This window comes from Brienomyrus brachyistius, chromosome 11, assembly GCF_023856365.1.
Source record: "Brienomyrus brachyistius isolate T26 chromosome 11, BBRACH_0.4, whole genome shotgun sequence".
Classification (NCBI taxonomy): domain Eukaryota; kingdom Metazoa; phylum Chordata; class Actinopteri; order Osteoglossiformes; family Mormyridae; genus Brienomyrus; species Brienomyrus brachyistius.
This window is the reverse complement of record NC_064543.1, coordinates 18,572,397-18,599,320: the sequence shown is the minus strand read 5'-3', so window position 1 is coordinate 18,599,320 and position 26,924 is coordinate 18,572,397. Positions and strand designations below refer to the sequence as shown.

The 26,924-nt window shown below is 46.3% G+C and overlaps 1 protein-coding gene across 4 annotated transcripts; it reads right to left on the bottom strand.

The window, feature by feature from the left end:
• Nucleotides 1–278: 278 nt before the first annotated feature.
• Nucleotides 279–23,291, bottom strand: mylk3 (myosin light chain kinase 3). 4 transcript variants are annotated; one of them, XM_049030290.1, is made up of 13 exons: nucleotides 23,071–23,291; nucleotides 16,033–16,129; nucleotides 15,184–15,538; nucleotides 12,824–13,242; nucleotides 12,584–12,689; nucleotides 10,550–10,643; nucleotides 9,174–9,283; nucleotides 8,074–8,215; nucleotides 7,891–7,961; nucleotides 6,912–7,040; nucleotides 4,537–4,689; nucleotides 1,608–1,743; nucleotides 279–892 (listed from the first exon to the last, which is right to left on the bottom strand). In XM_049030290.1, the coding sequence occupies exons 1-13, from the start codon at nucleotides 23,161–23,163 to the stop codon at nucleotides 818–820; spliced, it is 1,980 nt and encodes a 659-aa protein (XP_048886247.1). In that variant the 5' UTR covers nucleotides 23,164–23,291; the 3' UTR covers nucleotides 279–817. The 4 variants fall into 4 exon arrangements, with proteins under 4 accessions (XP_048886247.1, XP_048886248.1, XP_048886246.1 ...); XM_049030291.1 differs by having other exon boundaries at nucleotides 16,033–16,126; XM_049030289.1 differs by lacking the exon at nucleotides 23,071–23,291 and adding an exon at nucleotides 17,437–18,415 and having other exon boundaries at nucleotides 16,033–16,126.
• Nucleotides 23,292–26,924: the final 3,633 nt, after the last annotated feature.

The following is a 26,924-nucleotide window of genomic DNA, read 5'->3' as shown; positions in this document are numbered from 1 at the left end:
TTATAATGCGACTGTTTGAAACCTGAACAGAAATGAGTTCTAAAAATGGTGTGAAATTCCATCTTACCTAGTAGTGGTGTTTTTGTGTCTGTGGTGCTGTTGTGCCATTCTAACATCTCTATCCAGGTAATCACTGCAAGGGGGCCATTTCTAGCTGCGAACACAAACCGACATGCAGTCCCCCACCCTGAAATAAATCTTCAGAATTCTGATTCACTGCTTGCTTTGCCAGCGGACTGGTCAGAAATTTCCCACAAAAAAGCACAGCATCTCAGATCAATCTGTAAAAGAGACACACTGTAATGAAGTTGCTTCAAGGTGGGTTAGAGCTACATTAAAGCGACCTTCACAGAAGGAACGAGAGGGAGGCCCTTGCTATTTTAAATGCAAATTTAAACCTAACAGTGTCCTCGTTAGTGGCAATTACAATGAATTCCTCTGTTACAAGCACTACTGTGTCATAAATATCATAGATCTATCAAAATGAATTCCATCTCTATGAAAACACACATACCTGTGCAAAATGGCAAAAAAAATTAACATCAGGATATGACTGATTTCACAGCAGTACGAAGCATTAAAACTTCATTTAAATAACACACTTGAAATTAAATATCAATACACTAAAAAACCCTGTGTAAGAGAAAAATTGCAATGTGCTTGATTCCAATGTGCTCAGATAGACTGTGCAACGGTGAGTTGAAAATAGCCTGTTATTTACTTTTTTTACATCAAAATTTGTAGTAAGGTTGTAAACTTGGGAAAGAAGTACAATGTCTGTCTTGTGTTGATCCGTACGGTGGGGGGGGGTGCAGCACTATGCCGGATTCATGGACCGAAGGCTGTGCATCCTCTTAAGCCGGTTGGCGGCGGCGACTGCGTAGAAATGTTTCTGGAGGGGGATAAAAAAACATCAGAATCGTTCGTTTCACTTAGCTAATGATACTTTTATTTAAGACGCTTGCCGAAGGGAGGGCAATTCTGTCACGCATTATATTAAGCACATATTTATAGAAAGGATAAACACTGCCCCCAAGTCTATGCCCTAAATACACCACATTTTTTCCCCTAAAATTATTAGCACCCAAACATGAGGCAGCTGATTTCCTCATGGTCAGGAAGAGCTTAAGCTAATATTTTAATTGGTTGTTTCTACCACTTAATCTATATATTATGAATATACGAATAGATAAAATAGCACACATTCCATATTGTACTAGAGTAATTCATGGTTAACTACCTCACAAAAGCAGAGAATCACATAAGATGTATGAACGGTCATTGAATATATATAATATGCCTGTTTGCACAACTGGCATTTACACAGCGACCCTCTTCTTTGCCGTACATTGCATGTTTTTTTTTTATTTTATTAGTGTATTTAGTTAAATAGGCCTATCTATCTATTACTCTTTCTTGTATGTATTTCTATCTAAATTATCAGTTGCTGTATTAATTCTTTCTGTACTACCATACAAAGACACTTCTCCTCACTGGGACCAGCAACGTTCTGTCTTATCTTAACCCAAACATCAAAGTCAGGATCTCTGCTTCAGGATCTCAGTAAGTATGTATAACACACAAGCCTCTGGGGTGACACCTCTCACCTTCCACTGACGGTGAGCGGCCAGGTAGCACTGCAGGTAGAGGTGGGATTTCAGCCGGACCCTCTTCATCCTCGCCTTTTCTTCCAGGTTGTTCAGCCAACTGTGCTTCATGCAGCCTGAGGCACTGAGACGCCCGCTGTGTTGGGAGGGGGGGGGGGGGGTCGCACATGGAGGCGGAACGTTAGCACTCAAGTCTATATTAATGCGCTTTTACGCGTGCTGTCAGATCACATCTTAGCAGATCGGTCACACTTCCAGCTGCGGAAAAAATAGGACATTGCGGGTTTCGATATTTACTGCATGAGGACTAATGACCAAAAGACATGGAAGCCTGCAGACCACAGGCATGATTGTCATTCGAGTAACTCAGTAACCTTATTCTGCATTATTCGAACATTATTCAAAATGTAAAAAGCAAAACAAAGTAGGGATTAGAATGAATGGGATATAAACTTTCCAGAAGATGTAGGAAAAGATGTGACATTTTTGATATCAGCGATAAATAATGCTTTTATTGATCCCTAGGGGGAAATTCTCTTTATGCCTCCCCCAACTTGCTCTATGTAGGTGGGAGCAAGCTGGCTGTGAGGGGCAGACACCCATAGATGCACTCAGGGAACTAAGAGTTAAGGGCCCATAGATGTGACTATTCTGCCTGGCCAGGCTTAAACAATGTACCTTCCGATCACAAGCACAGAGGCGTAGCCCACAATGCCACATGCTGCCCCTTTTCAGGATCTACCCTTTTTGTGAAATACAGATAGCAAATCCTTTGGTGTAGAACTGGACAAATAAAATCTGTAACATTAAGGATATAAAATTTGGGAGAAGACTAGAACTTCAGCCTTGGCCACTACTCCTGGCCTCAACCCTTGGTGATCCCTTAAATCAGGGGTGGCCAATCTTATCAAGAAAAAGGCCGTCGAGTATGCAGAATTTTGTTACAACTCCCTAATTAGATTATTAATTAGAGGGCTGATTGACTGAAAAGTCCTCACGCCTGGGTTTGAATAGCTGACCTAAAGGTTACCCCAGAAACCTAAATACACACTGGCCCACTGCGGGAACAACTGGCCACCCCTGAGATAGATGATTCCGATTTACGCACAACCCTTAATGACCTGTTTCGGGAGAGGTCTGATATTCTAAGGCGGTTGCTATTTGTTCATTGAAGCAGTCAACACCAGATGAGCACCGTGGTTTATCTGAATCATTTGTGAACATAGAAAGATTGCATTTTATTGCCCCTTGAGTGGAGTATCATTTGTAATCTGACAGAAACAATTAATTCGGAGTAAAATGTGGAAAAAAAAAGTTGGGGTTTGCTGGATGTTTATGCCTGATTGATATGATCTGTAGTGTGGCCTACATACTGCATAGGATATGTAAAAAAAAATCGACAATGGTTTCAGACACCGGCAATCGTAAGGGACTGACGATGTTCTCTTTGGATTTTAGAATAGAAATTCATCACAGCCCTCCTGTTTCCCCTGCAAGAGCTTAAAAACAGGGCATGTAAGTCATCTACGCATTCCTTTCTCTGTTTCTGACATCAACACCCCAGTGCGATATCCGGGCATGGGTGGGCCGGCCCACTGCGTCTGACTCACACAGGACGCATCTAAACAATGTCTTCTGTGACAGCCCCCATACGTCACCGATCCCACCCCCTCCAGCTGTGAATTGCATGCTATTAGACAAACGTTTGCAACCCACAGAGAAGGTAGAAAAAAAACGGGAGGCTTGCTTGCGTTGATTCAGGCATCACACAACAGCAGCTTCTCGATGGGTTAGTTATGGGGATGGGGGGGTTGGGGGGGGCACACATCTGCCACCCCAAGCAGCACTGACTCATCCTACAATACTACAAATACAAAATCCCATTGAATGGACCCACACTCCCAGTGGCACTTACAAATGACAAAACTACACAGGAGACAGCCACATATCTAACAAGTTATCCCTTGAGGTCCACCCTTTGATCTGCTTCCATTTCTCGTGATAATCCGGGACATAAACCACAAAGGCTTCTGCGTAAACGAGAAACCGTCTCTCTGGCAGAGCCTTCTTCTTTTCTGAAAGTGGAAAGTTGATTTAATGCTTTCTGGAAAGAACTGGATCAGAATTCTGATGTAGCTAGTTCGAGTTTCTCCTACCGGCTAGTCTGATTGGTGTCTCATATGCTATTTTAAATTTTTTAGCAGATGCCACTGTCAGTGAATTCCACAGGATTCTAAAATATTTACAGCATTTGCAAAGAAAATGTAATTCCCTGATTATACACATAAATTCAACAGGGCTGTAGAGGGACACGATCTAGCAAAACAAACTGAAACAAAGTACATTTCAACGTGATTTATTCACTCAAATTCTCATTGCCATGGAACTTATTACTCTTACAAACAACATACCCAAGCACCAATGTACCAGATTTCATGGTAAATACTAGAATCACAGCTTTTACCCATTCTGATCCAAAAAGTAGCTGATTTCTCACCCTAAAACTTTAAAACCAGTTGGTGGAAAATTTGACAGAATATTGCTGCAATGTAGCCAGATCAGAGCCAATCAGATTTCAGTTCTCAAGGTGGGATATTAAATAGCTCAGGGTTTGATAAATCTGGCAGCCTGTCATGGTGTAAAGCGTACAGTCAGCACAGAAAATATGACTGCAATGGACCATGTGATGATGCTATATCAGATCTTAAAATGACTGACAGGTCACTATGCTCGCTATGCTAGGCACCCATCGTTACTGCCTGCAGCTAAATTTATTATCGTTACCATTCTTATTAGTTTCATCTTAAATATAATATCTCTTAAACTTTATCTTACACTTGACAGCATTGGTAATTAGAATAATCAGATTAGTACAGAACACATTTTGTGTGTCATGCTGTACGGAAACGGAGTGCAGATCTGCATTTACCATTTCTCAGAGATCAGCAGTCTAGAAATGAAATCTTTGGCCTCCTCTGAGATGTTCTCGAAAGCATCAGCGTCAAAGTCCCAGTTGGAGTGTAAAATGTTGTTCATGGTCTCCGTGTCGTTGTCCCCGAGGAACGGTGACAGACCGCTGAGGCTGCAGGGGACGTGAATATGGTCAGACATCCAAAACCTCACCGCCCTTCATCCCTCCCTGTCCATCCACGGCTCTCTACGCTTCACCTACTAAGTAATACTTGTTTTTTTTCTTACCCCAAGTTAATCTAACTATGTATCTGTCCCAGCTGTCCACAGTTCTTCCCACCTTGGCCTGGATACCTCGAGAGAAGAATTTTCACCCCGTTTGCGGTATCCGCTGCCAAATCACTCCCTTTTTTCAGCACTCCGGGCTATGTGGTTAGCAGTGACGGGCGCTTGGGGACACAGGCGGTGACAGGAGGCGCCGGTCTCTCTCATTAAACCTCATCCTCACTCTGGTTCGGGAGGGACCCGGAAGCATGCCATTCAACAAGGGTGCCCTGATCCAGACCCAACCACTTAGAGCGATTAAAAATATTCAAAGTATTATTAAAAGCGTGGGAGTATCAGTCCTACTGGGAATGAAACAGGACACGCAAGCTTAGCCTAAATGAAACGGAAGAGTTTGATAGCAGGTACATAGTTGACATGAGGGGAACACATAAAAACATTCTTTTTCCACAGGTGAAAAGCAACACTCTACCCACATTCTATCTCCCCGAGAGACGCTACACCCACATTCTATCTCCCCGAGAGACGCTCTACCCACATTCTATCTCCCCGAGAGACGCTACACCCACATTCTATCTCCCCGAGAGACGCTACACCCACATTCTATCTCCCCGAGAGACGCTCTACCCACATTCTATCTCCCCGAGAGACGCTCTACCCACATTCTATCTCCCCGAGAGACGCTACACCCACATTCTATCTCCCCGAGAGACGCTACACCCACATTCTATCTCCCCGAGAGACGCTCTACCCACATTCTATCTCCCCGAGAGACGCTCTACCCACATTCTATCTCCCTGAGAGACGCTCTACCCACATTCTATCTCCCCGAGAGACGTTCTACCAACATTCTATCTCCCCGAGAGACGCTCTACCCACAATCTATCTCCCCGAGAGATGCTCTACCCACATCCTATCTCTCAGAGAGTCGCTCTACCCACAATCTATCTCTCAGAGAGTCGCTCTACCCACATTCTATCTCCCCGAGAGACGCTCTACCCACAATCTATCTCTCAGAGAGTCGCTCTACCCACATCCTATCTCCCCGAGAGACGCTCTACCCACAATCTATCTCTCAGAGAGTCGCTCTACCCACATTCTATCTCCCCGAGAGACGCTCTACCCACATTCTATCTCCCAGAGAGATGCTCTACCCACATTCTGCTTCCCCGAGAGACGTTCTACCAACATTCTATCTCCCCGAGAGACACTCTACCCACATTCTGCTTCCCCGAGAGACGTTCTACCAACATTCTATCTCCCCAAGAGACGCTCTACCCACATTCTATCTCCCAGAGAGATGCTCTACCCACATTCTATCTCCCCGAGAGACACTCTACCCACATTCTATCTCCCAGAGAGACGCTCTACCCACATTCTATCTCCCAGAGAGATGCTCTACCCACATTCTATCTCCCCGAGAGACACTCTACCCACATTCTATCTCCCAGAGAGACGCTCTACCCACATTCTATCTCCCCAAGAGATGCTCTACCTACATTCTATCTCCCCAAGAGATGCTCTACCCACATTCTATCTCCCCGAGAGACGCTCTACCCACATTCTATCTCCCCGAGAGACACTCTACCCACATTCTATCTCCCCGAGAGACGCTCTACCCACATTCTATCTCTGAGAGACGCTACACCCACATTCTATCTCCCCGAGAGACACACCCACATTCTGACTCCCCAGGGGACGCTCTGTATGCACTCTGTCTCTGTGGTAGCTCAAAGTAATGTCCTGTCTGCACAAAGCTGCAAAAAACGTGGCTTGTGAGGACACTGCAGTGTTACACCAGTTTCTAAGGCTGAACCACCTCTCACAAAAATGAGGCGGCTTAAGCTGGGATGCTTTGTTTTAAAATGAGGTCATGTGACCTGTTTTGCTTACTTAACTACCATGCCACTTGAAATACTATTATGATTAAAAAGAAACAGAATGTTCCAATAAGTGTTGTCATTTTGATGTTTAACCTTTAAAGGCACTTATGTAAAGAGTTAAAACTTTTTCTACATAGTAACTTTCTAAATATGCCATTTAACATTCAGAAGCCGGTTGCCATGTAGCTGCTACAGCGAGCAATGTAAGAGGTGTTGTGTTACTCACAGCATGTACGTGATGACTCCTACACTCCACATGTCTGTGGGAAAGGAGACAAAATCGTAATTGACCACTTCAGGGGCCAGGAATTCTGGCGTGCCGAAGTTAACCTTGAGCTTCTCCCGCGGCCGGTACCTGAGAAAGCAAACGTTTGCAAAATGTTATACAAAGACAGGCCTGAGGAGAAGTCTATCTCGGTGGTTGAGGATGTTGACCTTTGTCAGGCAGTTCAGAAATATGAAAATAGATCAAGGTCTCAGCCCACAGTGTTGCTGTTAGGTCTGAAAAGGACCTGTAACAGATACAAAGCAAGAGTAACTATGTCACAGAGAACTTCAGGCCCCCGTCATAAGGAATTTGGAGCAAGGCATGCTGGGTATAATGGCGGTCAGACATAGTGGTAAAAAACATAGTCTGTTACTTGTGCCTTTCTGAAAACCTACAAACATTTCACAGAAAACTCAAAATTGGCCATTTGCCTGGTAAAACATTTCCTGTGTGTTTACTGGGGAAAAAATAACCACAACAGTGCAGATTCTGGGTGTTTTGTTTTTCATGGCTGACGTCAGATCTGTTGAACAGCCCTTGAAGAGCCGAGCACGATCCTGGAATCCTGCTCACGGTAGCTGAAGGGTTAATGTGACAACAGGCTAAAATTATCCCCAGACCCGGCAAGGGGCACAGACTCCATTTGCCGATTAACCTTCACACACCTGGAGAGAGAGCCGGGGGGCGGGGGGGGGGGGGGACGTAAATAAAGTCAGGGACAGATCACCGGGGCAGCCACTGATAGTACAAGTGTCTTGTGAGCGTCACCATCAGGGCCAAGTTTGTTGTTTCTGCTCCCCCAAGTGTAATGACTATTTGTGTCCAACAGAGGGCTCACAAACATCAGGGGCCCCATGCAACTACTTGGTTTGACTAGTGGTGAACACCACTGCTGCATAACTCTTCCTCAAAAGGAATGTGAATACAGGCCACTTACTTTCTGGCAAGTCCGAAGTCAATGATCTTTATCTGATTTCCTGTGGCACTCACACACAAAATGTTTTCTGGCTGTAGGGGGGAAGAATAAACAAGCCCTGGGAAAACCGTGGAAAACTCAAGGTCTTAATGTAATAAACGAGGACTGGCGATGGGTGGTTTGCGGTGGCGGAGAGTCCTGTACCTTGAGATCTAAGTGGAGGATGTACTGCTGATGAAGGTACTGCACGCCCTCGCAGATCTGCCGGGTGAACACGATGGCGTCCAGCTCCGTCAGCTGGTAATTCTCATCAACGATGCGATCAAACAGCTCACCACCTTCCACACTGTAAAACACCCCAGCCGAAAGCAAAGCACATGGTCAGGACCACAGCAAGCAATACTGATACAAAGATATCCATCTTCCAAACCATCAATCCAGTACCAAGTCACTCGCAGAGTAATATATGAAATTATAAATAGATTATTTGATCCTCTCAGGTAAAGTAGTGCTTCAGAAATTCTCAGGGGACGCTTTGATTTAGCACTCCAACAAAATACTCCGATATCGCAATGGAACAATTAAATATCATAAGCTGCACTTGATTTTTTAATAAGGCAACTGAAGCTTTCGCCTGCAATTTCAATATGCAAATCTAGCTCCTTAACTACTATGCCACCTGCTGTTGGCATGCGAGAGACACAGTCTCTTATCTGTCATAATATCCCACGGCAAAACATCCAACATCCCCTGGAAATAATGAGGCCAGTGCCAAGTGCCGTTAGAGTGGCAATTTTCAGAAGAGGTGTTCTTTTGTGTATTTTCGGGGCCGAAATTACCCTGCTGCGGTAAAACACTTAACTGTGCCCCACGTGTTGCATATTTAACATGACAAAGGATGGCCCAGTCGCCTATAAAAGCGCTGCTAAAAGCATGCCAGCGATTATGCACCGCGCTGTTTGTTTGTGGCATGCGTGGGTGGCCGTGTGTAGTACACGTCCAATCAATAGGCAGAGTGGGACAAGGCACGTTCCAGGGAGAAGAGAGCTCCAATGAGATCATTCATAAGAAAACACAGTGTAGAAAAAAAAGTACATCTAAATGCTGATTCCCGCAGTGTTTCATTTTACATCCTCAACCTGCTTTAATTGCATCACATGACCACAGGCTCGTATGGTCGATCAGTGAAACGTAACTTGACGTCTTTGTTAAAATAAAGAGAGCATGATCTGATGTGGAGATTCTGTGACTAAATTGTTTTTTTTTTTCAGGAGGCATCCCCGTTGTCCCAGGGAAAGACTCACTACTCCATGATGAGAGTCAGATTGGTTCGGGACTCAAATGCGTCGTAGAGCTGGATCAGGTTGACATGATTCAGCTGGTTCATGACCCCGATTTCATTCTTCACTTCATCCTGTGCCATGCAAGGATAGAGGATGGGAGTGTGAGCATTCGAGTTACTCGAAAAACAAGGTACACAGTAGGCGCCGAAAATCCTTCTCAGTGCTCGAGACTTAGTAAATACTGTTTTTTTACTCTACTGGTTGATTGCATAACTTACAGCTTTGCAGCCAGCAGTATAAGATGTATTAATTCATTAGCCTGAACACGCTCACTTAGGTAATTGGGGTTAATTGTCTTCTTAAGGCACATAAGCACAGGGCCAAAACTTTTCATTACTTTGGAAAGAAACCTTTAACTTTATGGGCAAAAGAAGAAATTTTGCTGAGAACATACAAAGTCAGAATAGACGTAATCTTTTGCATTTGATGTCAACTGAAATACTAAAGTGCAAATGAAAGTAATGTTTTATTTAAGAGGCTGCAAATGAATCTTGAAAAACTAAAATCTAGGGCAAAATTGGCATTTAAATCCAATGAGTTGGCATTTTGCAGTTTCTTTTTACAGGCTATGCAGGCTGCAGGGATACTGCAGTATTTTTAAGGGTTGTATTTTCTACCCAATGTCACTCACGACCCTGTGAAGTGATCTGGATTCGTAAAACAGTCACGTCTGAAGCCATGTCTTTGATTCCGTAACTTTACACTGCTTTGCACGACAAGCACCATTAATTCCGGGAAGACTCACAGCCTCGACGTGGGAAAAGGCGAGCCGTGTCCCGAACAAAGGGCTTACCATGAAGCACGTATCGCATCGCTCCCTGCTGCTGTGCATTAGGCGTCTGCCGTCTCACAGGCATCGCAGAAATGCGTCTCCCCGAGCGTTAGCGCGTAACAGGTGCAGGGCTGGGGAGCTGTGTGCGTTCGTGTTTGTGTGTGTATAGAAAGAGGGGAGATTTATGGTAAACAAGACTGATTTCGCAACCACGGTCCACCAGGTGGAAAAACCTGCTTTTGATTCGCTAAACTCAGGGTTTTTGCGATGGCAAAATTATCTTCCACTTGGACGCTGATGAGACCACAGCCTGAGGCAGATGAAGAATCGGTGTAAGCGGTGTCTGGTCGTCCCTGGTAACTCAACCATGAGGGGGTTGGGGGTGAGTAAATAGTTAAGGTAGGGTGAAGACTTTAGGACAAAGAGTGACTGAGGGGTTGTATGGAGAGAGGGGACACCTGTCTGTCAGCAGCGAGAATGTGTCAGTGGGGGGGGGGGTTTGCCATTGGCAGCTCGTAAATCACGTTCACAGGAACAGATGGACAGACGTGGCGTACACACTCACCCTGTTCTTCATTCCCTTTACTTTTATAATCTTGGCTGCCAGCGTCAGTCCCGACGAGAGCTCGGCACACTTGTGGACCTGGCCAAACCGACCCCTGCGGACACATGTGGGGCGGGGGCAAGCATGATGAGGGGGGTCAGCTAGCGTTCGGCACCGCTGGAGCACTCGGAGATCAGGGCCTTGCTCAAGGGCACAATTGCTCTGAATTCTACAGCATTCAAACCTACTTCTTTGCAGACATGTTGCCACGTTCCTGTCCCACTGATCTACACAACAGCCCATCACTCATCTCTAAGGTCCTTTCCTACAGGACACACTATGGTAACTATAACCATGGTAACTATAACTAACCGCAGTGCAGCGATTGCTAGAGAATAGGGATGCCATATTTGTAAGTCTTTCATTGGGTTTCACTCTAGTTCCCATTCACACTTCTTATGGCTTCTGTGTTGCTCTGTGGGTTAGGATGCTTTGCCTGTGATTAGAATGTTGCAGGTTCGAATTCCAGCAGCAGCTGAGCAATTTTGCCATTTGGGTCCTCAAGCGAGGCCCTTAAGCTGCAATTTCTTCGGGGCTATCAGGTCCTGATTTCTCAAGTGTATGTTGTTTTGGATAAACGCATCTCTTAAATGAATTAAATATAAATGCCTCGTTTGGATCAGCGTGCCATGGCGGACCTCACCCGGCTACACTGCACTCCTGCAGTTTGGCCCCCGTTCAAACTGTGCCAGACGGGTTCAGAGCACCTTCCTGATTAGAGGCTTTTTATCAGAGCGCTTTAAAAGGTACAGGGAGTACGGCTCGGCGCAGTAAACACCCGAAACAAACAGCGGAAAGGCTTAGTGCAGTGTAAAAAGTGCAGTGTAAAAAGTGCAGTGTAAAAAGTGCAGTGTAAAAAGTGCAGTGTAAAAATGACCTCGGTCAGCATTAAACAGCCCACATTCTAGCCACTTCCTCCCAGGGAGTCACTGCAACGGTGTCTCACTAGGGGGGTTCACACCAAAAGATGTCTGTTTCTCTTTAAACCCCCCCCCCCCCCATCTAATCGTGGTGTATCAGGATACCGGCAGCAGCACCGGTCTGCTGTGATCCGCACCAGCTCTGCCAGCAGAACAGAGAGCGGAGGGGCAGTTCTGACGGGCAGCGCTTGGGGGCTAAAAATAAGAGCCGGCCTTATCAAAGCAGCGAGGTAGCGGGTGGGGGGGCCACGGGGGAGTGACTCTAGTCCGGCATGCCCCTCCTCCCACACAATGTGTGCTTTTAGGACCACTTCAGATTCCCTGAGAAAACTGCAGTCAGGATTTCAAGGGCGAAATTACAGACGCTGCAATTCCCCTCTTCCAAGATGTCTAAAGTGCCCAAAATACAGAGTTACAGGCCAAAATGGGAAACGGATTCTGTATGGAAGGTTACCATGGAGCATGGAGGGGACTACGGATAACCGTGCTGTTTTGGCCCTAGGAAACCAAATGCCGCATAGAGCAGTGTATATAAGCATTTGCGCATATATTCTTATGATGTATATTCATAAAGATATTTATAGTCATTTAATTTCAGAACTGGCATTCAATAACATATTTAAAACAGCAAAGTAAAAAAAATAATATCAGTATTACTGAAAAAATATTGAGCGGAAAAAACAGAGAAAACAAGAAAAGAATGAGTAAAAGGGGCCGATTTCTTCTTTGCCTGCTGCTGCAGATCCGAGATGAAAAGCAAAATCATCCAGGAGAGGGAAATGGGCACCAGTGTTATCAAATTTCTGCGTGGAAATGATCTGCGGTAGGTAGATGGGTTCGTGAAAGTGCTCGTTCTTCGCGAGGTTGACCGTACTTCATTAACTGTGAATTTTACCCCAGCTACATGTCCGCCTGTCCCTGCTGTGCACTGACCTCCCCGCCTTAAAAACAGGCAGGCAAGTCGGTTATTAGCGTGAAGTGAGAGGCTCTATTACAGGCACGCTCTTCCGAGACTCCTGCCTCTGCTGCTGATGTAATTAATGATGATCCTGGCAGGGGCACCTATTACACTCACCCTCCCAAGACTTCGTTGGTCTTGACGGCGTAATATGTGCCCATGGGCACCTGCTTGGCACTGACGATGCGGTGCTCGAACGGGGCCGGCTGCGGGGGGCAGTCGTCTGAAAATGGAACATGACAGAACAATTGATCCGGCTGGCCGTTGTCGTGTTCGTTGCTATGGATACGGACCCCAACCTAAATTAACGGCGATGGCTAGTGAAGTTTCACAGAACAAAATGGGCGTTTAACTTGCCAATGATAAGATGTGATTCTGGAATCTTCCTCTTCACAGCGCCCGTTGTCGGGCTCAGCTGCCTGGTGCTCGAGACCTCGAGATCCTTCTGTGATACTTCTGGCTGCATCTGCTTGGTGACAGTGGGGGCTGGGGGGACCTGTTCAGTCTGGTCAGCCTGGGAAGGTTGCAGGATGACCTCTAGCTTGGGCTCCAGATCCAACTGGCTTTCCGTCCCGGTGCTGCCCCCACTGACTTCTGGCATCTCCGAAATGACAAGGTCCTCTGCAGGGCTCGCAGATGTGGCTGCAGGGCTGAGGGTCGTGTCCTGCTGCCCCTGGGATGGGGCTGAGGACAGATCCCTGCACTCAGCAGCCACCACCAGCTCTGGAACTGGCACCTCCTGGACGTCTAAGCCAGTGACATCCTGGCCGGCCTCACTAGTGATAAAGGGCACAGCAAACGTTAGCGATGCGTGAGAGACAGCGAACTCCGGAAAATGATCCCACCATTCCTGCGCAGCACATACAAATTACAGGGAAAAAAGACAAAATAATAAACAAACATCTATAGAATAATCGCTGCCATGCATTGTTATCAACCTTACCAACACAAGGCCTAGCTAGTCGTCATTTATCATGTCAGCAGCCCAGGGAAGGGTGGGTCCCTCAGAAAGGTTTGCTGACTGGGGATTATCCATCCATCCATCCATCTACCGACCCATCCATCCATCCATCTACCCACCCATCCATCCATCCATCCATCCATCTACCCACCCATCCATCCATCCATCCATCCATCCATCTATCCATCCATTTTCTGTAACCATTTGTCCCATTTAGGGTTGCGGGGGGACGGAGCGTATCCCAGAAGCTGGTTGCTGACATCCAAAATGATTTTTATACCTTACTTGTCTTCAGCATTTAGCTAAATACGGAAACATTTATGCCAGGAAACAGGTCAGGATATTTTACGTAACATAAGACCCTGTATGTCACTGTCCCTCTCCTTGGCCATGATGCCACCTGGTCAATCATCCATCCATCCATCCATCCATCCACCCACTTCCAATTCCCATTTGTCTTATGCAGGTTTACAGGGGTCCAGACCCAATCCTGGAAGCTACAGGTACAAGGCAGGGAATAACCCAGGATGGAGCGCCAACCCATCGCAGAGCACACTCACACACTGTTCATACTGAGGGGCAACTTGGTAACTGCAGTTAAGCTCAGCATGGTTTTGGACTGTGGGAGGAAAAGCCAGGGAACCCAGAGAAAACCCCTCGATGACACGGGGAGAACATGCAGACTCCACACACATGGAACCACGGCAGGGACTCGAACCCCCGTCCTGAATTAACAGTGCTAACTACTGCCCCATTTGTACTATTATTGTTGTTACTATTGTTATTATTTGTATTTATTTATGAAATAAAAATGATTATTATTATAGGGCGCCCTGAATCCACACTGAGGGCACTGTGGAAGCCCCTGACTGCACGGTAGGATTGTGGGGACTGGATCACCGGCAGCTGACTCGCATGAGCATGTGGAAAACATGTAAACATCATGTGATTTCTGAGCAGATGCCATAATCCGAAGTCTCTTACACAGCTCACATCCCAGTACACTCATCCATCTGCACAGTCTAATTTCTAAATATGTTTATTTAAGTAGTTTTGCTTGAGTGACTTAAATCTAAAAAAATGAGTCCCTGACCAGCATGCCACCTTAGACACTCATCCAAAGACACGTCTGCGAGGGGTTAAGTTTCTGTCCCCGTGGATGCGGTGCGTTCCTGTTTTTTTGTCAATTCATCTGAAGTGCGACAAGGGGTACAATCACGCCGACGAAGGCAAATGATCAGTCCCGTGTAATTTCGCCGTGCCCCCGGACCGCGCATTCGCCGCATCCGCTGTGTGTTTCCTCATGAAAGCCTGCACGCAATTGAGCGCCTTTCATTTTGAGAATAAAAAGCCAGCTGCTTGACGTGGCTAGCCCTCCCCTCCCCTCACCCCCCTACCCACGACCAACCCACATTCTGCCTCCTTTCACGTCAGGAAGGACGGTCCACGTGCTTGATTTTCCGGAACGCCTGCCTGCCTTGACCTCTTGCCCATGGATGGCACTCGGAATGACCGACAGTTGGGGAGTGAAATGGAGAAGCGGAGGGTGAGAGCCATTGCTTTTACAGGGTGCGCGTGTGTGACACCCATAGCATGGGTATGCGGAATTGACTCTTCTGACTAATGGTGTGCAGCACTCGTGAGGTTAAAAAGGACCATGCAGAGAATGTGTGTGCGTGCATCTGGAGAAATGGTGCACCTACATGTGATCTTTGTGGTATGCTATAGGAGAAAATGTCGTGGGCTGTGCTCATACCTCTTTAGCTCTGTGGGCTTTGCCTCCTGGGGTTCGCTTTCTGCCAGCCTGGCCACTGCACCCACGCAAACCCCTTCCACTTCGTCGACCTGCTCCGGAACATCTCTGCCAAGTACCTCTAGACTTTCCACATCCTCAAGAGCATCCTTGGCAAAGGTCTGAGTTCGCGTAGGCTCTCTGCTCTTGTGGGTGACCTCCTTGGGCCTCCTGGGCACCTTCGCACTCACATCGCCACCCTGCTTGTCCGACCGGGCAGCAGTAGATGGGTGCGACTCCATGGGCCGACTCTGGCCAGGAGTAGAGATATCCGTGGCATTCCTATTCTCTGCTGCATCGCTAGGGGTCTGGGTGGCATCTGGAAGAATGTGGCAGGGATCGAAACAATAGCTCTACATTTAAGTAAACATAGGAAAACATGAAAAAAGAAACCTTTCAGATACTGGTATCCTATAAAGAAAAAGGCTTAAGCCTTTCTCAAATGAGCGAATAGGAGACTGTTGCCTCTTCCACATGTAAGATTTTGCCATGAATATGATTTCTGCAATGGGATCAAGAGGCATGCAGTTTATTGCATAAGGAGCAGCTCCCAATTGGTGTTCAATCAGTGGCACAAGTAGAGAGAGTTTGTGTATACATGGAAAAGGGCAGTAACTTCTGAGGGTACAGCTAAATGTGTATTTTATCAAACAGTTTTAGAGCTGAAGCAGAACAAAAGACACCATTGGAAAGCTACTGCTAAAGAATTTATGCTTGAATTACCAGCAGATTAGTGATAACGGTACATTTCCATTGGTGCGACCAAGCCGATCGTCGTCAGACAGAGAGGAAACAGACAATGTAGAGACTCACTTTCTGCGGCTTTCTCAGTGTCTGGCCCGACCTGGGTCCCTTTATCGCAGAAAGAGAATTTAGGCTTTATGCTTTTGTCGTCCGATTTGTCCTTCTTCTGCCAACAAAAAGAGATAGTTACAGGCGTACCGAACGAGGACGAATGACACCAATTTCTCAGACCGCCGGAGCATGACCCGACCTCTACATTTCCGCGGCAGAGCATGACACAGAAGTGGCTTAAAAAGTGACATGTAATCGCAACATTTCATGCGGCAGAAGATTTATAATAGTGTGAGGTTGACGAAAAAACGTCTTGGCAGCTTGGGTAATTACAGAGCTTGTATGTTAATGCAGATGAAAAGGCCTCCTTTGATTCAGGCAGCATAAATCTACACACTTTACAGTATTAAAATCAGCAAGTCTCTCTGAATTCGGGACCACCTACTAGCTAAATAAATGGATCCTTTTTCAGATGTTAGAGGGGAGAAAAATCAAAAGCTGAATGATGAAGACCCCTTTGCATTCCACCACTTTTAGTTACAATCTACGTAATCTGATCCCAAGGAATATTTCACTAGGACTCTTGTAATTATGGTATTTATTACACATTAGTATGTCTCGCACCATGCTTGTCAACACAAGAGCAGATCTGTCAATTATAAACACGGAGCTTATAATTCAGCTTGTAGTTCAGCGATATATAGAGAGAGTATATTCCTTTGGCATAGATCCGTGATTTTAGTGAGACGCGCTCTTTGTGACAACAACACTAAGTTGCTTTACAATTTTAAGTGTAAGTTCACTAATGGAGGAAAACCCAAACAGATCACCAAAATTCTGTTGGTTTTCCCCAAGTTTCTGGGCAAGATCATCAAAGGCCTAATAATTAAACTAAAGAAGATTTTAATTAACATCAATGAAAGAAACTGGCAGTTGTAAAAGAAGTCCATACTGTTTCTGCCTTTCCAACTAAGGGCATACTTTCCTCAAGGACTAATGATTACTGACATGTCCTTTTTCGGAATTCTCAAAATTATAGTCTTTCACGAAACGTCCAGAACAAAAACCAGACTGAATCAGATCAGATCTGATGAAGTGTTATTATCACTCTGCCAGCAGTCCGCCGGCGAACCCACATCCTCTAATTGTTCACGCGGCACATTCACTTAATCATTGTAACACGAAACTAGACTTGAAAACATGTTGTGACTCATTAGAAGTGGAACTTCTGCACGGCTCGTTCGCGGATGGCGACAGTGAGGGGATCAGCACCCAGCCGAGCCGGTCGTATTGGCCGGCTTCGCTTAGCGACCCATCGACACTCATAGCTCTACGAACCAGCCCCTGTGTCCCGGGCATCACCACCAGTGTCAGGCTGGTATCAAGTTAGCACTCCAGTTTGTCTGCTCTGGATCCACTGACCTCCTCTGTGGCCCCCATCTGAGGCACAGAGCCCCTCAGGATGAAATCCACGATCCGAGAGCTCCGGAAGATGTCGGCCAGGTATGCCAGCACCTTGTCGGTGGTGGAGACAGAACGCCCGATTCCCTCCATCTTCTCCCGCTGATGTCGGTTCTCTTGCTGGAGGCTCTGGAGCAGCGATACCGTCTCACCGCACAGTGTCCTGACCTCATCTAGAATGCCTGCCTGGCACCTCCGGGCAGCCACCACCTCCTTCTCCTGCCCCAGTCGGACCACTTCCCTCTCCAGGCTCCCAATTCCCCGGCACACCAAGTCCAGTCTCTTCAGCACCTCCGCCTGACTGTCAGAGATCTGCTCCACCTTTGCCTCCAGTAGGTTCAGCTTGACCTCCACGCTACCCAGGCTGCTGAGCAAGGTGTTGGCAGGCTTCTTGGCCCCTGGAACCGGTCCGGCCTTCCCACCATTGTCCAGCTTGCCCCCCTCGTACATCTTGGCAATGCAGTTGGCCAGAGTTGCCTGCTTACTCATCGTTCCAGGTGCTAACAATGTTCACAGATGACACAATTTGGAGGGAGAAGATCCGACGGAGGAAAGACCTGCCTTAATCTCGCCTCAGTCCATCTGCACCGTCAGTCGCTTCCTATTTTAGCTGCGGCCGTCTCCCTGAGAGCCTGAGGTATGTCTGTTTTTCCCACTCGCAGTGTTCGTTGGACCCTGTTGTCCCTACGTGCCAGGAACATGACACCACTTATGCTATCGGTCCACTTGTTGCTCTCTGCCTCCACCACCCACCCCCCACCAGCAGCCAGTCCCACAGCTACATTGATGTCACCGAAATATTTAAATTTGGTTTGAAAGACGGCGATGACCGACCGGCATGCCGGGAATGCCGGGAATGATCTTCGGAAAGCCACCACCACCTGCCAGGGCAAAGAAAGACGTGTCGTACGCGAGAAAAAGGTGATTGCTTTAGTCGCTGACCCTGTCAGTCCGCCGTTTCTCATTTTGCTGGTCTAAAGTACACACCTTTTTTGGGCCAGGGGGTGGGCCAGGGGGGGATGAAAAAAATGTCAATGGCCCCCACAGCTGTTGTGTTACATGGAGCTGGTGCTGTGTCCCCAGGGACTCTACCCCAACCATAACATGGGGGCCTCTTCCTTTGACATTGGCTGACCCGGTAATATGATTATCTGTAGGGAATACAAAATGGCCGATATCCTGTTGGCCTTACCTTTAAGGGTCCCCCTCATTCTCCCAGGTTTCTTTCAAAAGGAAGGGAATGGGATTCAAGAAAACGCTCTTAATCTGTTGGCAATGAAGATTCTATAAGATGCAATAGATAGAGACAAACCACTTTCCAGTCCACTGGCAAAAACACTGGCTTCATGTTTTGCTACGTTCATCAGATAGCATGTTAGCCGCAACCTTAATATACAGTAGGGGGACACAGACCTCGTGCCCAAACATGAAATGAGGCCAGCGAGTGTCACTGCCACCCCCAACTCCCCCCCCACTCCAAACTCCAACACCAAACAGCTGTGTTATGCAACAGAGATGCTTCGACAATAAATCTCTGGTATCTGGGTGGCCTGCAGGGGAAAGGGGCTGAGCCACGTGACTTCCATGGGCTGCCCACCTGTCCATTCCCCCGAGTTTAGGCTGGGTTTAGCCTTAAAATTGAACTGAGAAGTATCCCAAGTCAAGGAATGGCCAGGAGAGTGATCTCCAGAAGCTGCTCCGTGGAGGAGACGCCTCTCACCTTGGGGTGGACTGAATCCCTCTTCGTATCTGTCAGTTTCATGCACTCCAGGGTGGTGCAGAGAGCCAGGTTACTGCCCGTCACTGTCCACGCCTTGGTCCTACACTAACCACGCAGTTTGCCCTCCAAAAGTACACACCGGGGCCAGAACTGTGAAGGGGGCAACATGCTTCTTGTTCTGCATTGTTTCCTCCACCTTAAAAGTAAAAGACACTTTTTGCACTAAACATAAAATGTATAAATGCCGCTATATTTCAAATTGTGAAATTTAATGAGCAGAAAGCCCCTGGGTACATGCGCCGCAGTGAATGCTGACCCAAATACATGGCATCGCACCCCAGCCCAGAATTGGACGTGATCCTGGAAGGCATTGCCCATGGGTGGTGGCCCCTTCAGGAGAGAAATGACTTTGTTCCAGGTCCTTCAGGCTACTGCCACTGGATAGAGCTGCCTTCCCCAGCCTGCTCTCTAGGGGCTTATGTGTGGGTTGAGGGAACACAGGCCAGAAAATGACCCATCGGTACTCACCCATCCATCTCCGAGTCATCGGAGTGATGTCATCAGCTCCCCCGGCTTCTCTAAACTCGCAGTGTTTGCATAAGTCGCGGTTATATAAAATAAACTGTTACATAAAGCGCGTTTCATTTTAGATGTTCAGGACATACAGAGACTGACAGAGTGCATCGGATGTTTAAGGTAAAACCTGGAAATGACTCAATCTGTATAAGAAACCCCGAAATCCAGAAAAGGCAGAATATATATTCAGGTTCTGAGAACTCCGGTGTCAGTGAGTCCTCTCAAAAAGACAACATCAGCAAATTCAGCTCCATGACGATCGACCCCTTGCTAACAATATTACTCTCCACAGTCTTGTTATTATTCAATGTTTTATTGAATGGCATATGAGTTTCTGATCAGGGGACACAACTTAATCATTTAAATACAACAGTCTTTTTATTGGGGGGATGAATGAAACCAAATTAAATACTGGGAGGACATGTCTCCCCCAGTTCCTATTATTTGATAAATGCCTTATATACTCATTACTTATAACATATAAACGATATATTCCACTGTTATGATGTACCGTACTGCGAAAATAGTCTAAGGCAGTCAAAGAAAATTATATTTAAACGATCTTACTGCTGATATAAACCTATTGCCACAAAGCAATTTGACACAGAGCGGGGAAAGGAATTCAAGAAGTCAGGGAACACTGGGTTTATTTAGGATCACACACCAAGGAACCCGAAACCGCGGCAGTGACCGGACTGGGGAAACATACCTGAATGTGGATTTAAATACACAGGACAACAACAAGAACCAGCCGGTAATACAGGGACTCCACACGAGGTAGTGAGGGAGCGTGGCACACGGGAGGCTCGGACGGGCAGGGCATGACACCTGTGATTTTATGTCTGTCAAAGTGTGTCAGCTTAGCCGTTTCAAAACCTCACCTAAAATCACCCCAGTATTTGCAGCAACCATCCAATGAACCCATGTATTTTTTGACTCGACAACTACTATACCATACTAATCAACACCTCATCGGGTTATTTCACTAATTCCATTGACTAATCCATTGAGCTAGTGGTCAAATTTAATGATTTCAAGAAATGGCGAAGGTGCCCCAGAGGAGATGCCAGGCAACTGAAATGGTTCAGGATATCAGTGACGTTTTGGAGAACAGAAGAAACTGGAGATATTTGAGAAATTTGAGAAATCTCACAAGCAGTCTGCAAATGGGAAAGAAGACTAATTAATGCAAAGGACCAGTTGACAGTAGCGATACAGAGGGCTGATGTGCTGTGGTCACCAACAAAGCCTCCAAAAACTATGATTTTCAGTTCTGTCACAGTGATTCATTTACGTAAACTTCAGTGCAAATGGGCTGTTAGTCCAGGCTTACAACCTTCAGATTATATCGCAAACTTGGGGGAGAAACTGCAAACTCCACATGTATCGCAAACACACACACGGCCCGGGAGGAAACAGTAGCTTCTTGTTGATTTTAGCAATTTGTGTGCTTGTTTGTTTTTGAGCAAAGTAGACACTTTTTTTTGCATAGCCATTTTTGTTTACTTAAGGATTATTTGCTCAGTTCAACACTATTGACTTCAGGCTCCTGCAAGGACAGCCCTGGGAGGTGAACCTGTGGGGGCAAAACAGGACCCCTCCCAGTCTGTCATCATAGCTGCTGCTTGTTTCCATGAACATAATGCCCCTTAGATCACATACCGAATTATTTCTTAGTATCCAAGGACAGAACATTCTGTACCAATGGCAGAGTTTCAAAAAGACTGCCAGTTAGAAAGTGATCTCTAGCAGTTTGTGAGCGCTTGTAGCTCTCGTTTGCTCTTGGAGAGACCGCATTTACGATTTGCCGGGCTCATGACCCCTGAGGTTCATCTCAAGCACCTCTCAGCCCCAAGGTATTGGGATGCACTGCTTCCTCAGGTCCGGGGGGGATTACAATGGGCCAGGGATCCGTGGAAAACATTATAGCGTGTTGCGGGTCACATAGCCGACTTGTCCAGAGGGCAGCTTTTTGTGAAATTGCATTACAAAACAATACGCAGCCATACTATTAGATGTAATTGCCTGTGCTAATGTCACGCTTTGTCTAGCCCAAGCCTGGTGACATAGCAACCAGATTCAAGCTCTAGTTTCGCATGCACTGCGAAATCGAAAAAAGTACAGAGACGTGGGGAGATGAGGGTGTGAAAATGATGTTATTCTTGCCCACCGGTGACTGACTCACCTGCTGAGCTGCAGATATGGCTGTATTAATGATCTTCTGTGATGCTACCTGTGAGGCGACGGGCTGTATGCATGAACATACCGACACACATAAACAAACAGCCGGAGTCGTCCTATTAACCTTCCGTGAAAAACAGGACTTCCAACGTCCTTTGCCGGTCTGATAAGCCTCATGGACGGATGAATCTATTCCTCTCAAGCTTATAGTCTTATTCCCCCCTTCCCCTCCCCCCCTACCTTCTCAGAACCAAGATAACGGTGAAAAATTTGGAAAGAGAGGATTTGATGATATAAGACAGGTGGACACAGACACAAACACGTCTCTCCCTTTAATGTCGAACAGTGGAGCACATTAGTTATATACACAGAATCGGAGAATTTTGCACTCATGTCCACTTATCATGCACTCTTTCACGGATTATTAGTTATACAACAAGCCAGGCTTGTTAATGAGATACTTGTATTGTGCTAATTCACATGCGGAACTCTTTGCGGAAACCTGTCCCAGTGGGCCAATAACAACAGACAGACCAGAGACATGGCAAAAATTAACAATTATAAATCAATAACTCAGCTGCATCAAAGCAATAATTATCCCATAGTTTCCTTTGACAGGATGTTCCAACATTTTCAAAGGGATTTCCATGTGTGTTTTTAAATCACCATGCACATATGTAAGCCAGTAGACCAGTCCATGTCTACATAGGCGACGGATACCACATGTTACTAAAGGTTCTCTTTCCCTGTTTTCACAAGAGATGAACTACACGTGCGAACAGCCAATGCAGAGTAAGTGAGAAAATCATTTATACACCCATCAGATTCAAAGTGTGTGGATCACACATCAGCTGCTGAGGGATAATGCGACTCGCCAAGGATATGTTAAACCGTCTATGATCCAACGAGAAAAACATGACGCGGTTTTTTAAAACAATCCCACGCACAGCATAACACGAGCCCCAATAATCATAATCTCCTCTGCCGCAGAATTTCGACTGGAACTTCGCCCTTGTTTTGTTCTTGTTTGTTTTGACACGTGGGTGCTGTGGATTTTAAGGAGCCCCCGTTCTCAATGAACACTGCCCACTTTTTTTATCGCCTGGCCAGATTCTTACCGTGAATTTGCGGATGTAGTCAGAAACGCTGAAGCCGGCGGTGCTGAGCAAAAGAGATCGATAGACAGAGGTGCTCATTACTCTTTGCCCCATGTCAGCGTCGTGAGGTCTGCCATTCCTGAAGATGTCAGTCTGGCGGGGTATCGTAACAGTGAGGTAAGTGGAGGGGGGTGGAGGTGAAGGAGGGGGTGCAAGTGGCAGGGAGTGGGGATGGAGTGGTGTGGAAACATTCCGGAAAGGACTGGAACAGGCCCTTATCTTATCAGCCCCTCCAGTGGGTATTTGTGCCATCCCGCTCCGATAGTCCCGCCCACCACCATATCCGCCAGCCACTTCCTGTGTGGAGATAACAGCCGTTTCAGATTAAACCAAGTATGCAGCAAATATGAGAGCTGCACTTATTAATAGCGGGGAGATCTGGGGCTGTGTTGGGCCCCTCCCACACTGGGGAGGCTTCCCTTTATTCCCGCTGCTTTTCTACAGCTGCTTCACCCCTTGACCACTCTTCCTGTGCATCTCCTTAATGGGTACACTCACCCCCCCCCCCAAAAAAAAAAACCTGTCCTATAAACGATGATGCAGCAGTTCCAGCTCTTCTAGCCAAGGTGTCTGTAGAACATCTGTAGGACCATCGTCTATTCTACAATGGGCAAGGAAGATGGCAGAAGGACCCTCACGTTCGCAGCTGCCAGGCAGGAGAAGGGACAGAGTTTTACCTCAACACAGTGCAGCGATCCGCTCACTGCAGTAGGTCCTGGAACGGAGACAGTGGTGATGCATGTGGTGGCCGGGTGTTGCAGAGCTGGTGAAGACACCCCAGATGTCATTGGGTAGGTCTTCCCAGCTGGAGCACCTCAATTAGCAGTGTGACTCCCCCCCCCCCTACCCCACCATCGCGATTAGGCCTCAGTAACTGGACAGGATGTTTGAGTCTAATGAGGATTCCTGGGAGGCTTTGCAGCTGCCTAATGATACATGGTACATAGAGCCAGATCAATCAGCAGACACTGACATGTTGACTGACCCAGACTTGTACGAAGGTGGATGGAGGAGGATGATGAAGATGGTTTTATTACTGTTATGTTGCCCTTAATGTGACATTTTTGGAGGTTTATACATCTGGCACTCTGGGAACATAAAATTTTAGGCAAACATCCTCCGATGCCTAAAATCTGTGCCGACTAAAAATCTGCAGAAGTGGCATATAATTGGTATGATTTAGGTACCTGGAGGCAGCCTGTGGCTGGGCAGGGGGGGGGCAGCCTGAAGATACAGACTTCACAACTAGTCCCCCCTCACCCCACTGCCCAGGCAGCGGAGTATGTACTTCTTTGAGTTAGCAGGACAGCATGTGTTTTGGAAAAAGCACACGACAACAGCTAATCCAATCCAGCCAAATAATCAACTTGGAACAAAAAAAATCCCCCTCCCCAGTCCCCCCATAAAAGATACAGAAAGGCATCCGAGCATTAATAAGCAGCAGCCCTTTGAATTCACTGTCACAGGACAAATGAGCTCCAGTAACGACGGCTCAGCTTTAATTGTCACTCACGCCGCGGAACACGGGATCCGCTGCCATGGTGCTACCAGGCCGGCGCCGCAGCTATGACAGCTAGAGGGCTCCACTGACGGCCTGAATTTTGAATGAGCGCTTAATGAAGGGTCCTACATTCCGCAAACACACAGAGATGTCAGTCCCTGGACCTATCTGAAGCAAAAACAAGAAAAATAAGCCGTTCCCAAGAAGGAAATTCATAAACGGCTCCCTCTAAAAACATTTGCATTTTGCCGCATTAGCGTTTCGTCAGCTTACCAGACAAATGACCTGACGACTTCATATAGTTACTTTCGTTCACACAAGCTGAACAGGTTAGGATGGGAGAAAATGGATAAATGGGGCTATAAATATTAGGATATTAACTTCTGTAGGAAAATAAGGGAAAACCTGGCAAGTAAACCAATCCATGCTTTAAATGCTGAAAGAATTTGATCTTTTACGCAGTGACTTGTCAGATTTGCTGTCTGATAGAAGGAGATGGCCAATAAGCATCTATTTTTGCTTGTTACTGTGCTAGATGATGTCATAGGCAGACAAAAATTCCTACAGCTGTTTCCAATACATGTTTTCAACATGTATTTCAATTCACAGATTACATTTTTTTTTAATCTGGAAATTCGTCTATATTATTCTAAATTTAGAAGGTCTGTCCTACACTAGATGATGACAGAGACTGACCAATCATGACTAGGCATCTCTGGCCTGATTGGCTTCTTGTTGGGAGCAGATCTCCTATATCCATGCATTATGAAACAAAATAAGAAACAAAATAAAATACTGGAGAACAAATCTCTACTATTTTTACTAGTACAGATCAACAAAAAAAAAACATTCGAAGTCAACAATGAAGGTGGTGCCTAGTTGTTTTTGGGTGAGGATGGTAACCAAGGTTTTCTGGAGCTTCAAAGTGTCAGTTTGGTTCACTTCTTCTGTGAGTAGGTCTGTCTGCTACAGCGAAGAACATAGGACTCCTAAAAATAGCCACCCACTAACTCCCTCTGAGTCACGAGACACTGAGGTCAGGGTACACTGTCACACTTCATTGACCTGACAAAAGCTTACATTTAAAAAATTGCAGATTTTCAGGAGCAGTAAAAGGAAGGCAGGCGAGCGAATCCCTGGGAGCTGAGGCGCAAAGCCATGGATCATCAGGAATTCTGAATGGGCAACTGCCTTCTGGGCGCATTCAACATGCTACTTGCAAAGTCGGAGATAACAGGATTTATAGTGTGGTATTCATAAGTCACTGCAAGTTCAATTCATTACTACAGCAGTGCTAGTACAGTTTTTGCTCAACGTCTGCGTTTTTATTGCTTTACTGTAACAACTATTTGACTAGTAAAAAAAACTATAGCTAATGTTTCAAGGTGTTGCGATCTTAGTTGAGTGTTACTAGTTCCTCTCTCTCTCTCATGTGTCTGTGTGTTTAATGCTTCGCAGTTGGGAACTTGCGATTGGCCGGGCCATGGATGTGATCTGACTACTGACTGGTTGCTGAAGGAAATTCCTGGTCCTTTGCCAGCCATGGTTTTAAAAACGGTAATGCAGATATTGTACCAGCCCTGGGAGATGTAGTGGTAGTAGGAGTCATGTTAAAGCATACCATATAGGGCCCCCAAGCCAGACCAATCCACGTATGTTCCGAATTTTTGAGGGCCCCAATTACTAAATGTCCACCATGCCGTTAATGTAGCTTTTTCATTCTGGGTAGTTTTACTCCTGTGTTGTAGAACATAGTACAGTAAGTTGTACGTTTGGGGATTCCATTCCATTGATTCCATTAGTCTAACTTTGGTTACTTTGACTTGATATCTTCCCTGAAGTTTACGCCCCCCTGCCCCCCATGTGAAAAAACAAATACTGTGAGGGCTGATTTTCTTGCGTTGCTGGTGACTCTTGGGAGCAGAGAGGAGGGGAGTCCGGTCTTATGTTGTTCCCAGATTTCCTCTAGGCCAGGATGTAACAAAAGACAGTTAACAAGTTAAAATTCATCCAGAGAGTTACAGAACTCATGCAGGCTTACTAAGTCAGGAATACTCTTTGGGTAAGTACTGTTAAGAACCTGTAGTTTGGAACAATTCATGCATTACACCAGGGGTAGGGAACCTGACCCATGCAGAGCTGCTATGGGTGTGGATTTTTGGGATGCTCTCTCCATTAGCCAATAATAAAACAGTGGTTCTCAGCTCCAGTCCTGGGGACCCGCAGTTATTGGCTGATTGAGAGGCCATCCCAAAAACCCGCACCCACAGCAGCCCTCCATGGATTAGGCTCCCCACCCTGCATTACACTATCA

Coding starts and splice junctions, on each gene's coding strand:
- mylk3 (XM_049030288.1), bottom strand. CDS start 17,964: ATGAGTAAGCAGGCAACTCTGGCCAACTGCATTGCCAAGATGTACGAG. Junction 7,041..7,890: donor GACTTCGGACTTGCCAGAAA/GTAAGTGGCCTG, acceptor TTGCTTTCTCAG/GTACCGGCCGCGGGAGAAGC. Junction 893..1,607: donor CCGCTCACCGTCAGTGGAAG/GTGAGAGGTGTC, acceptor ATCCCCCTCCAG/AAACATTTCTACGCAGTCGC.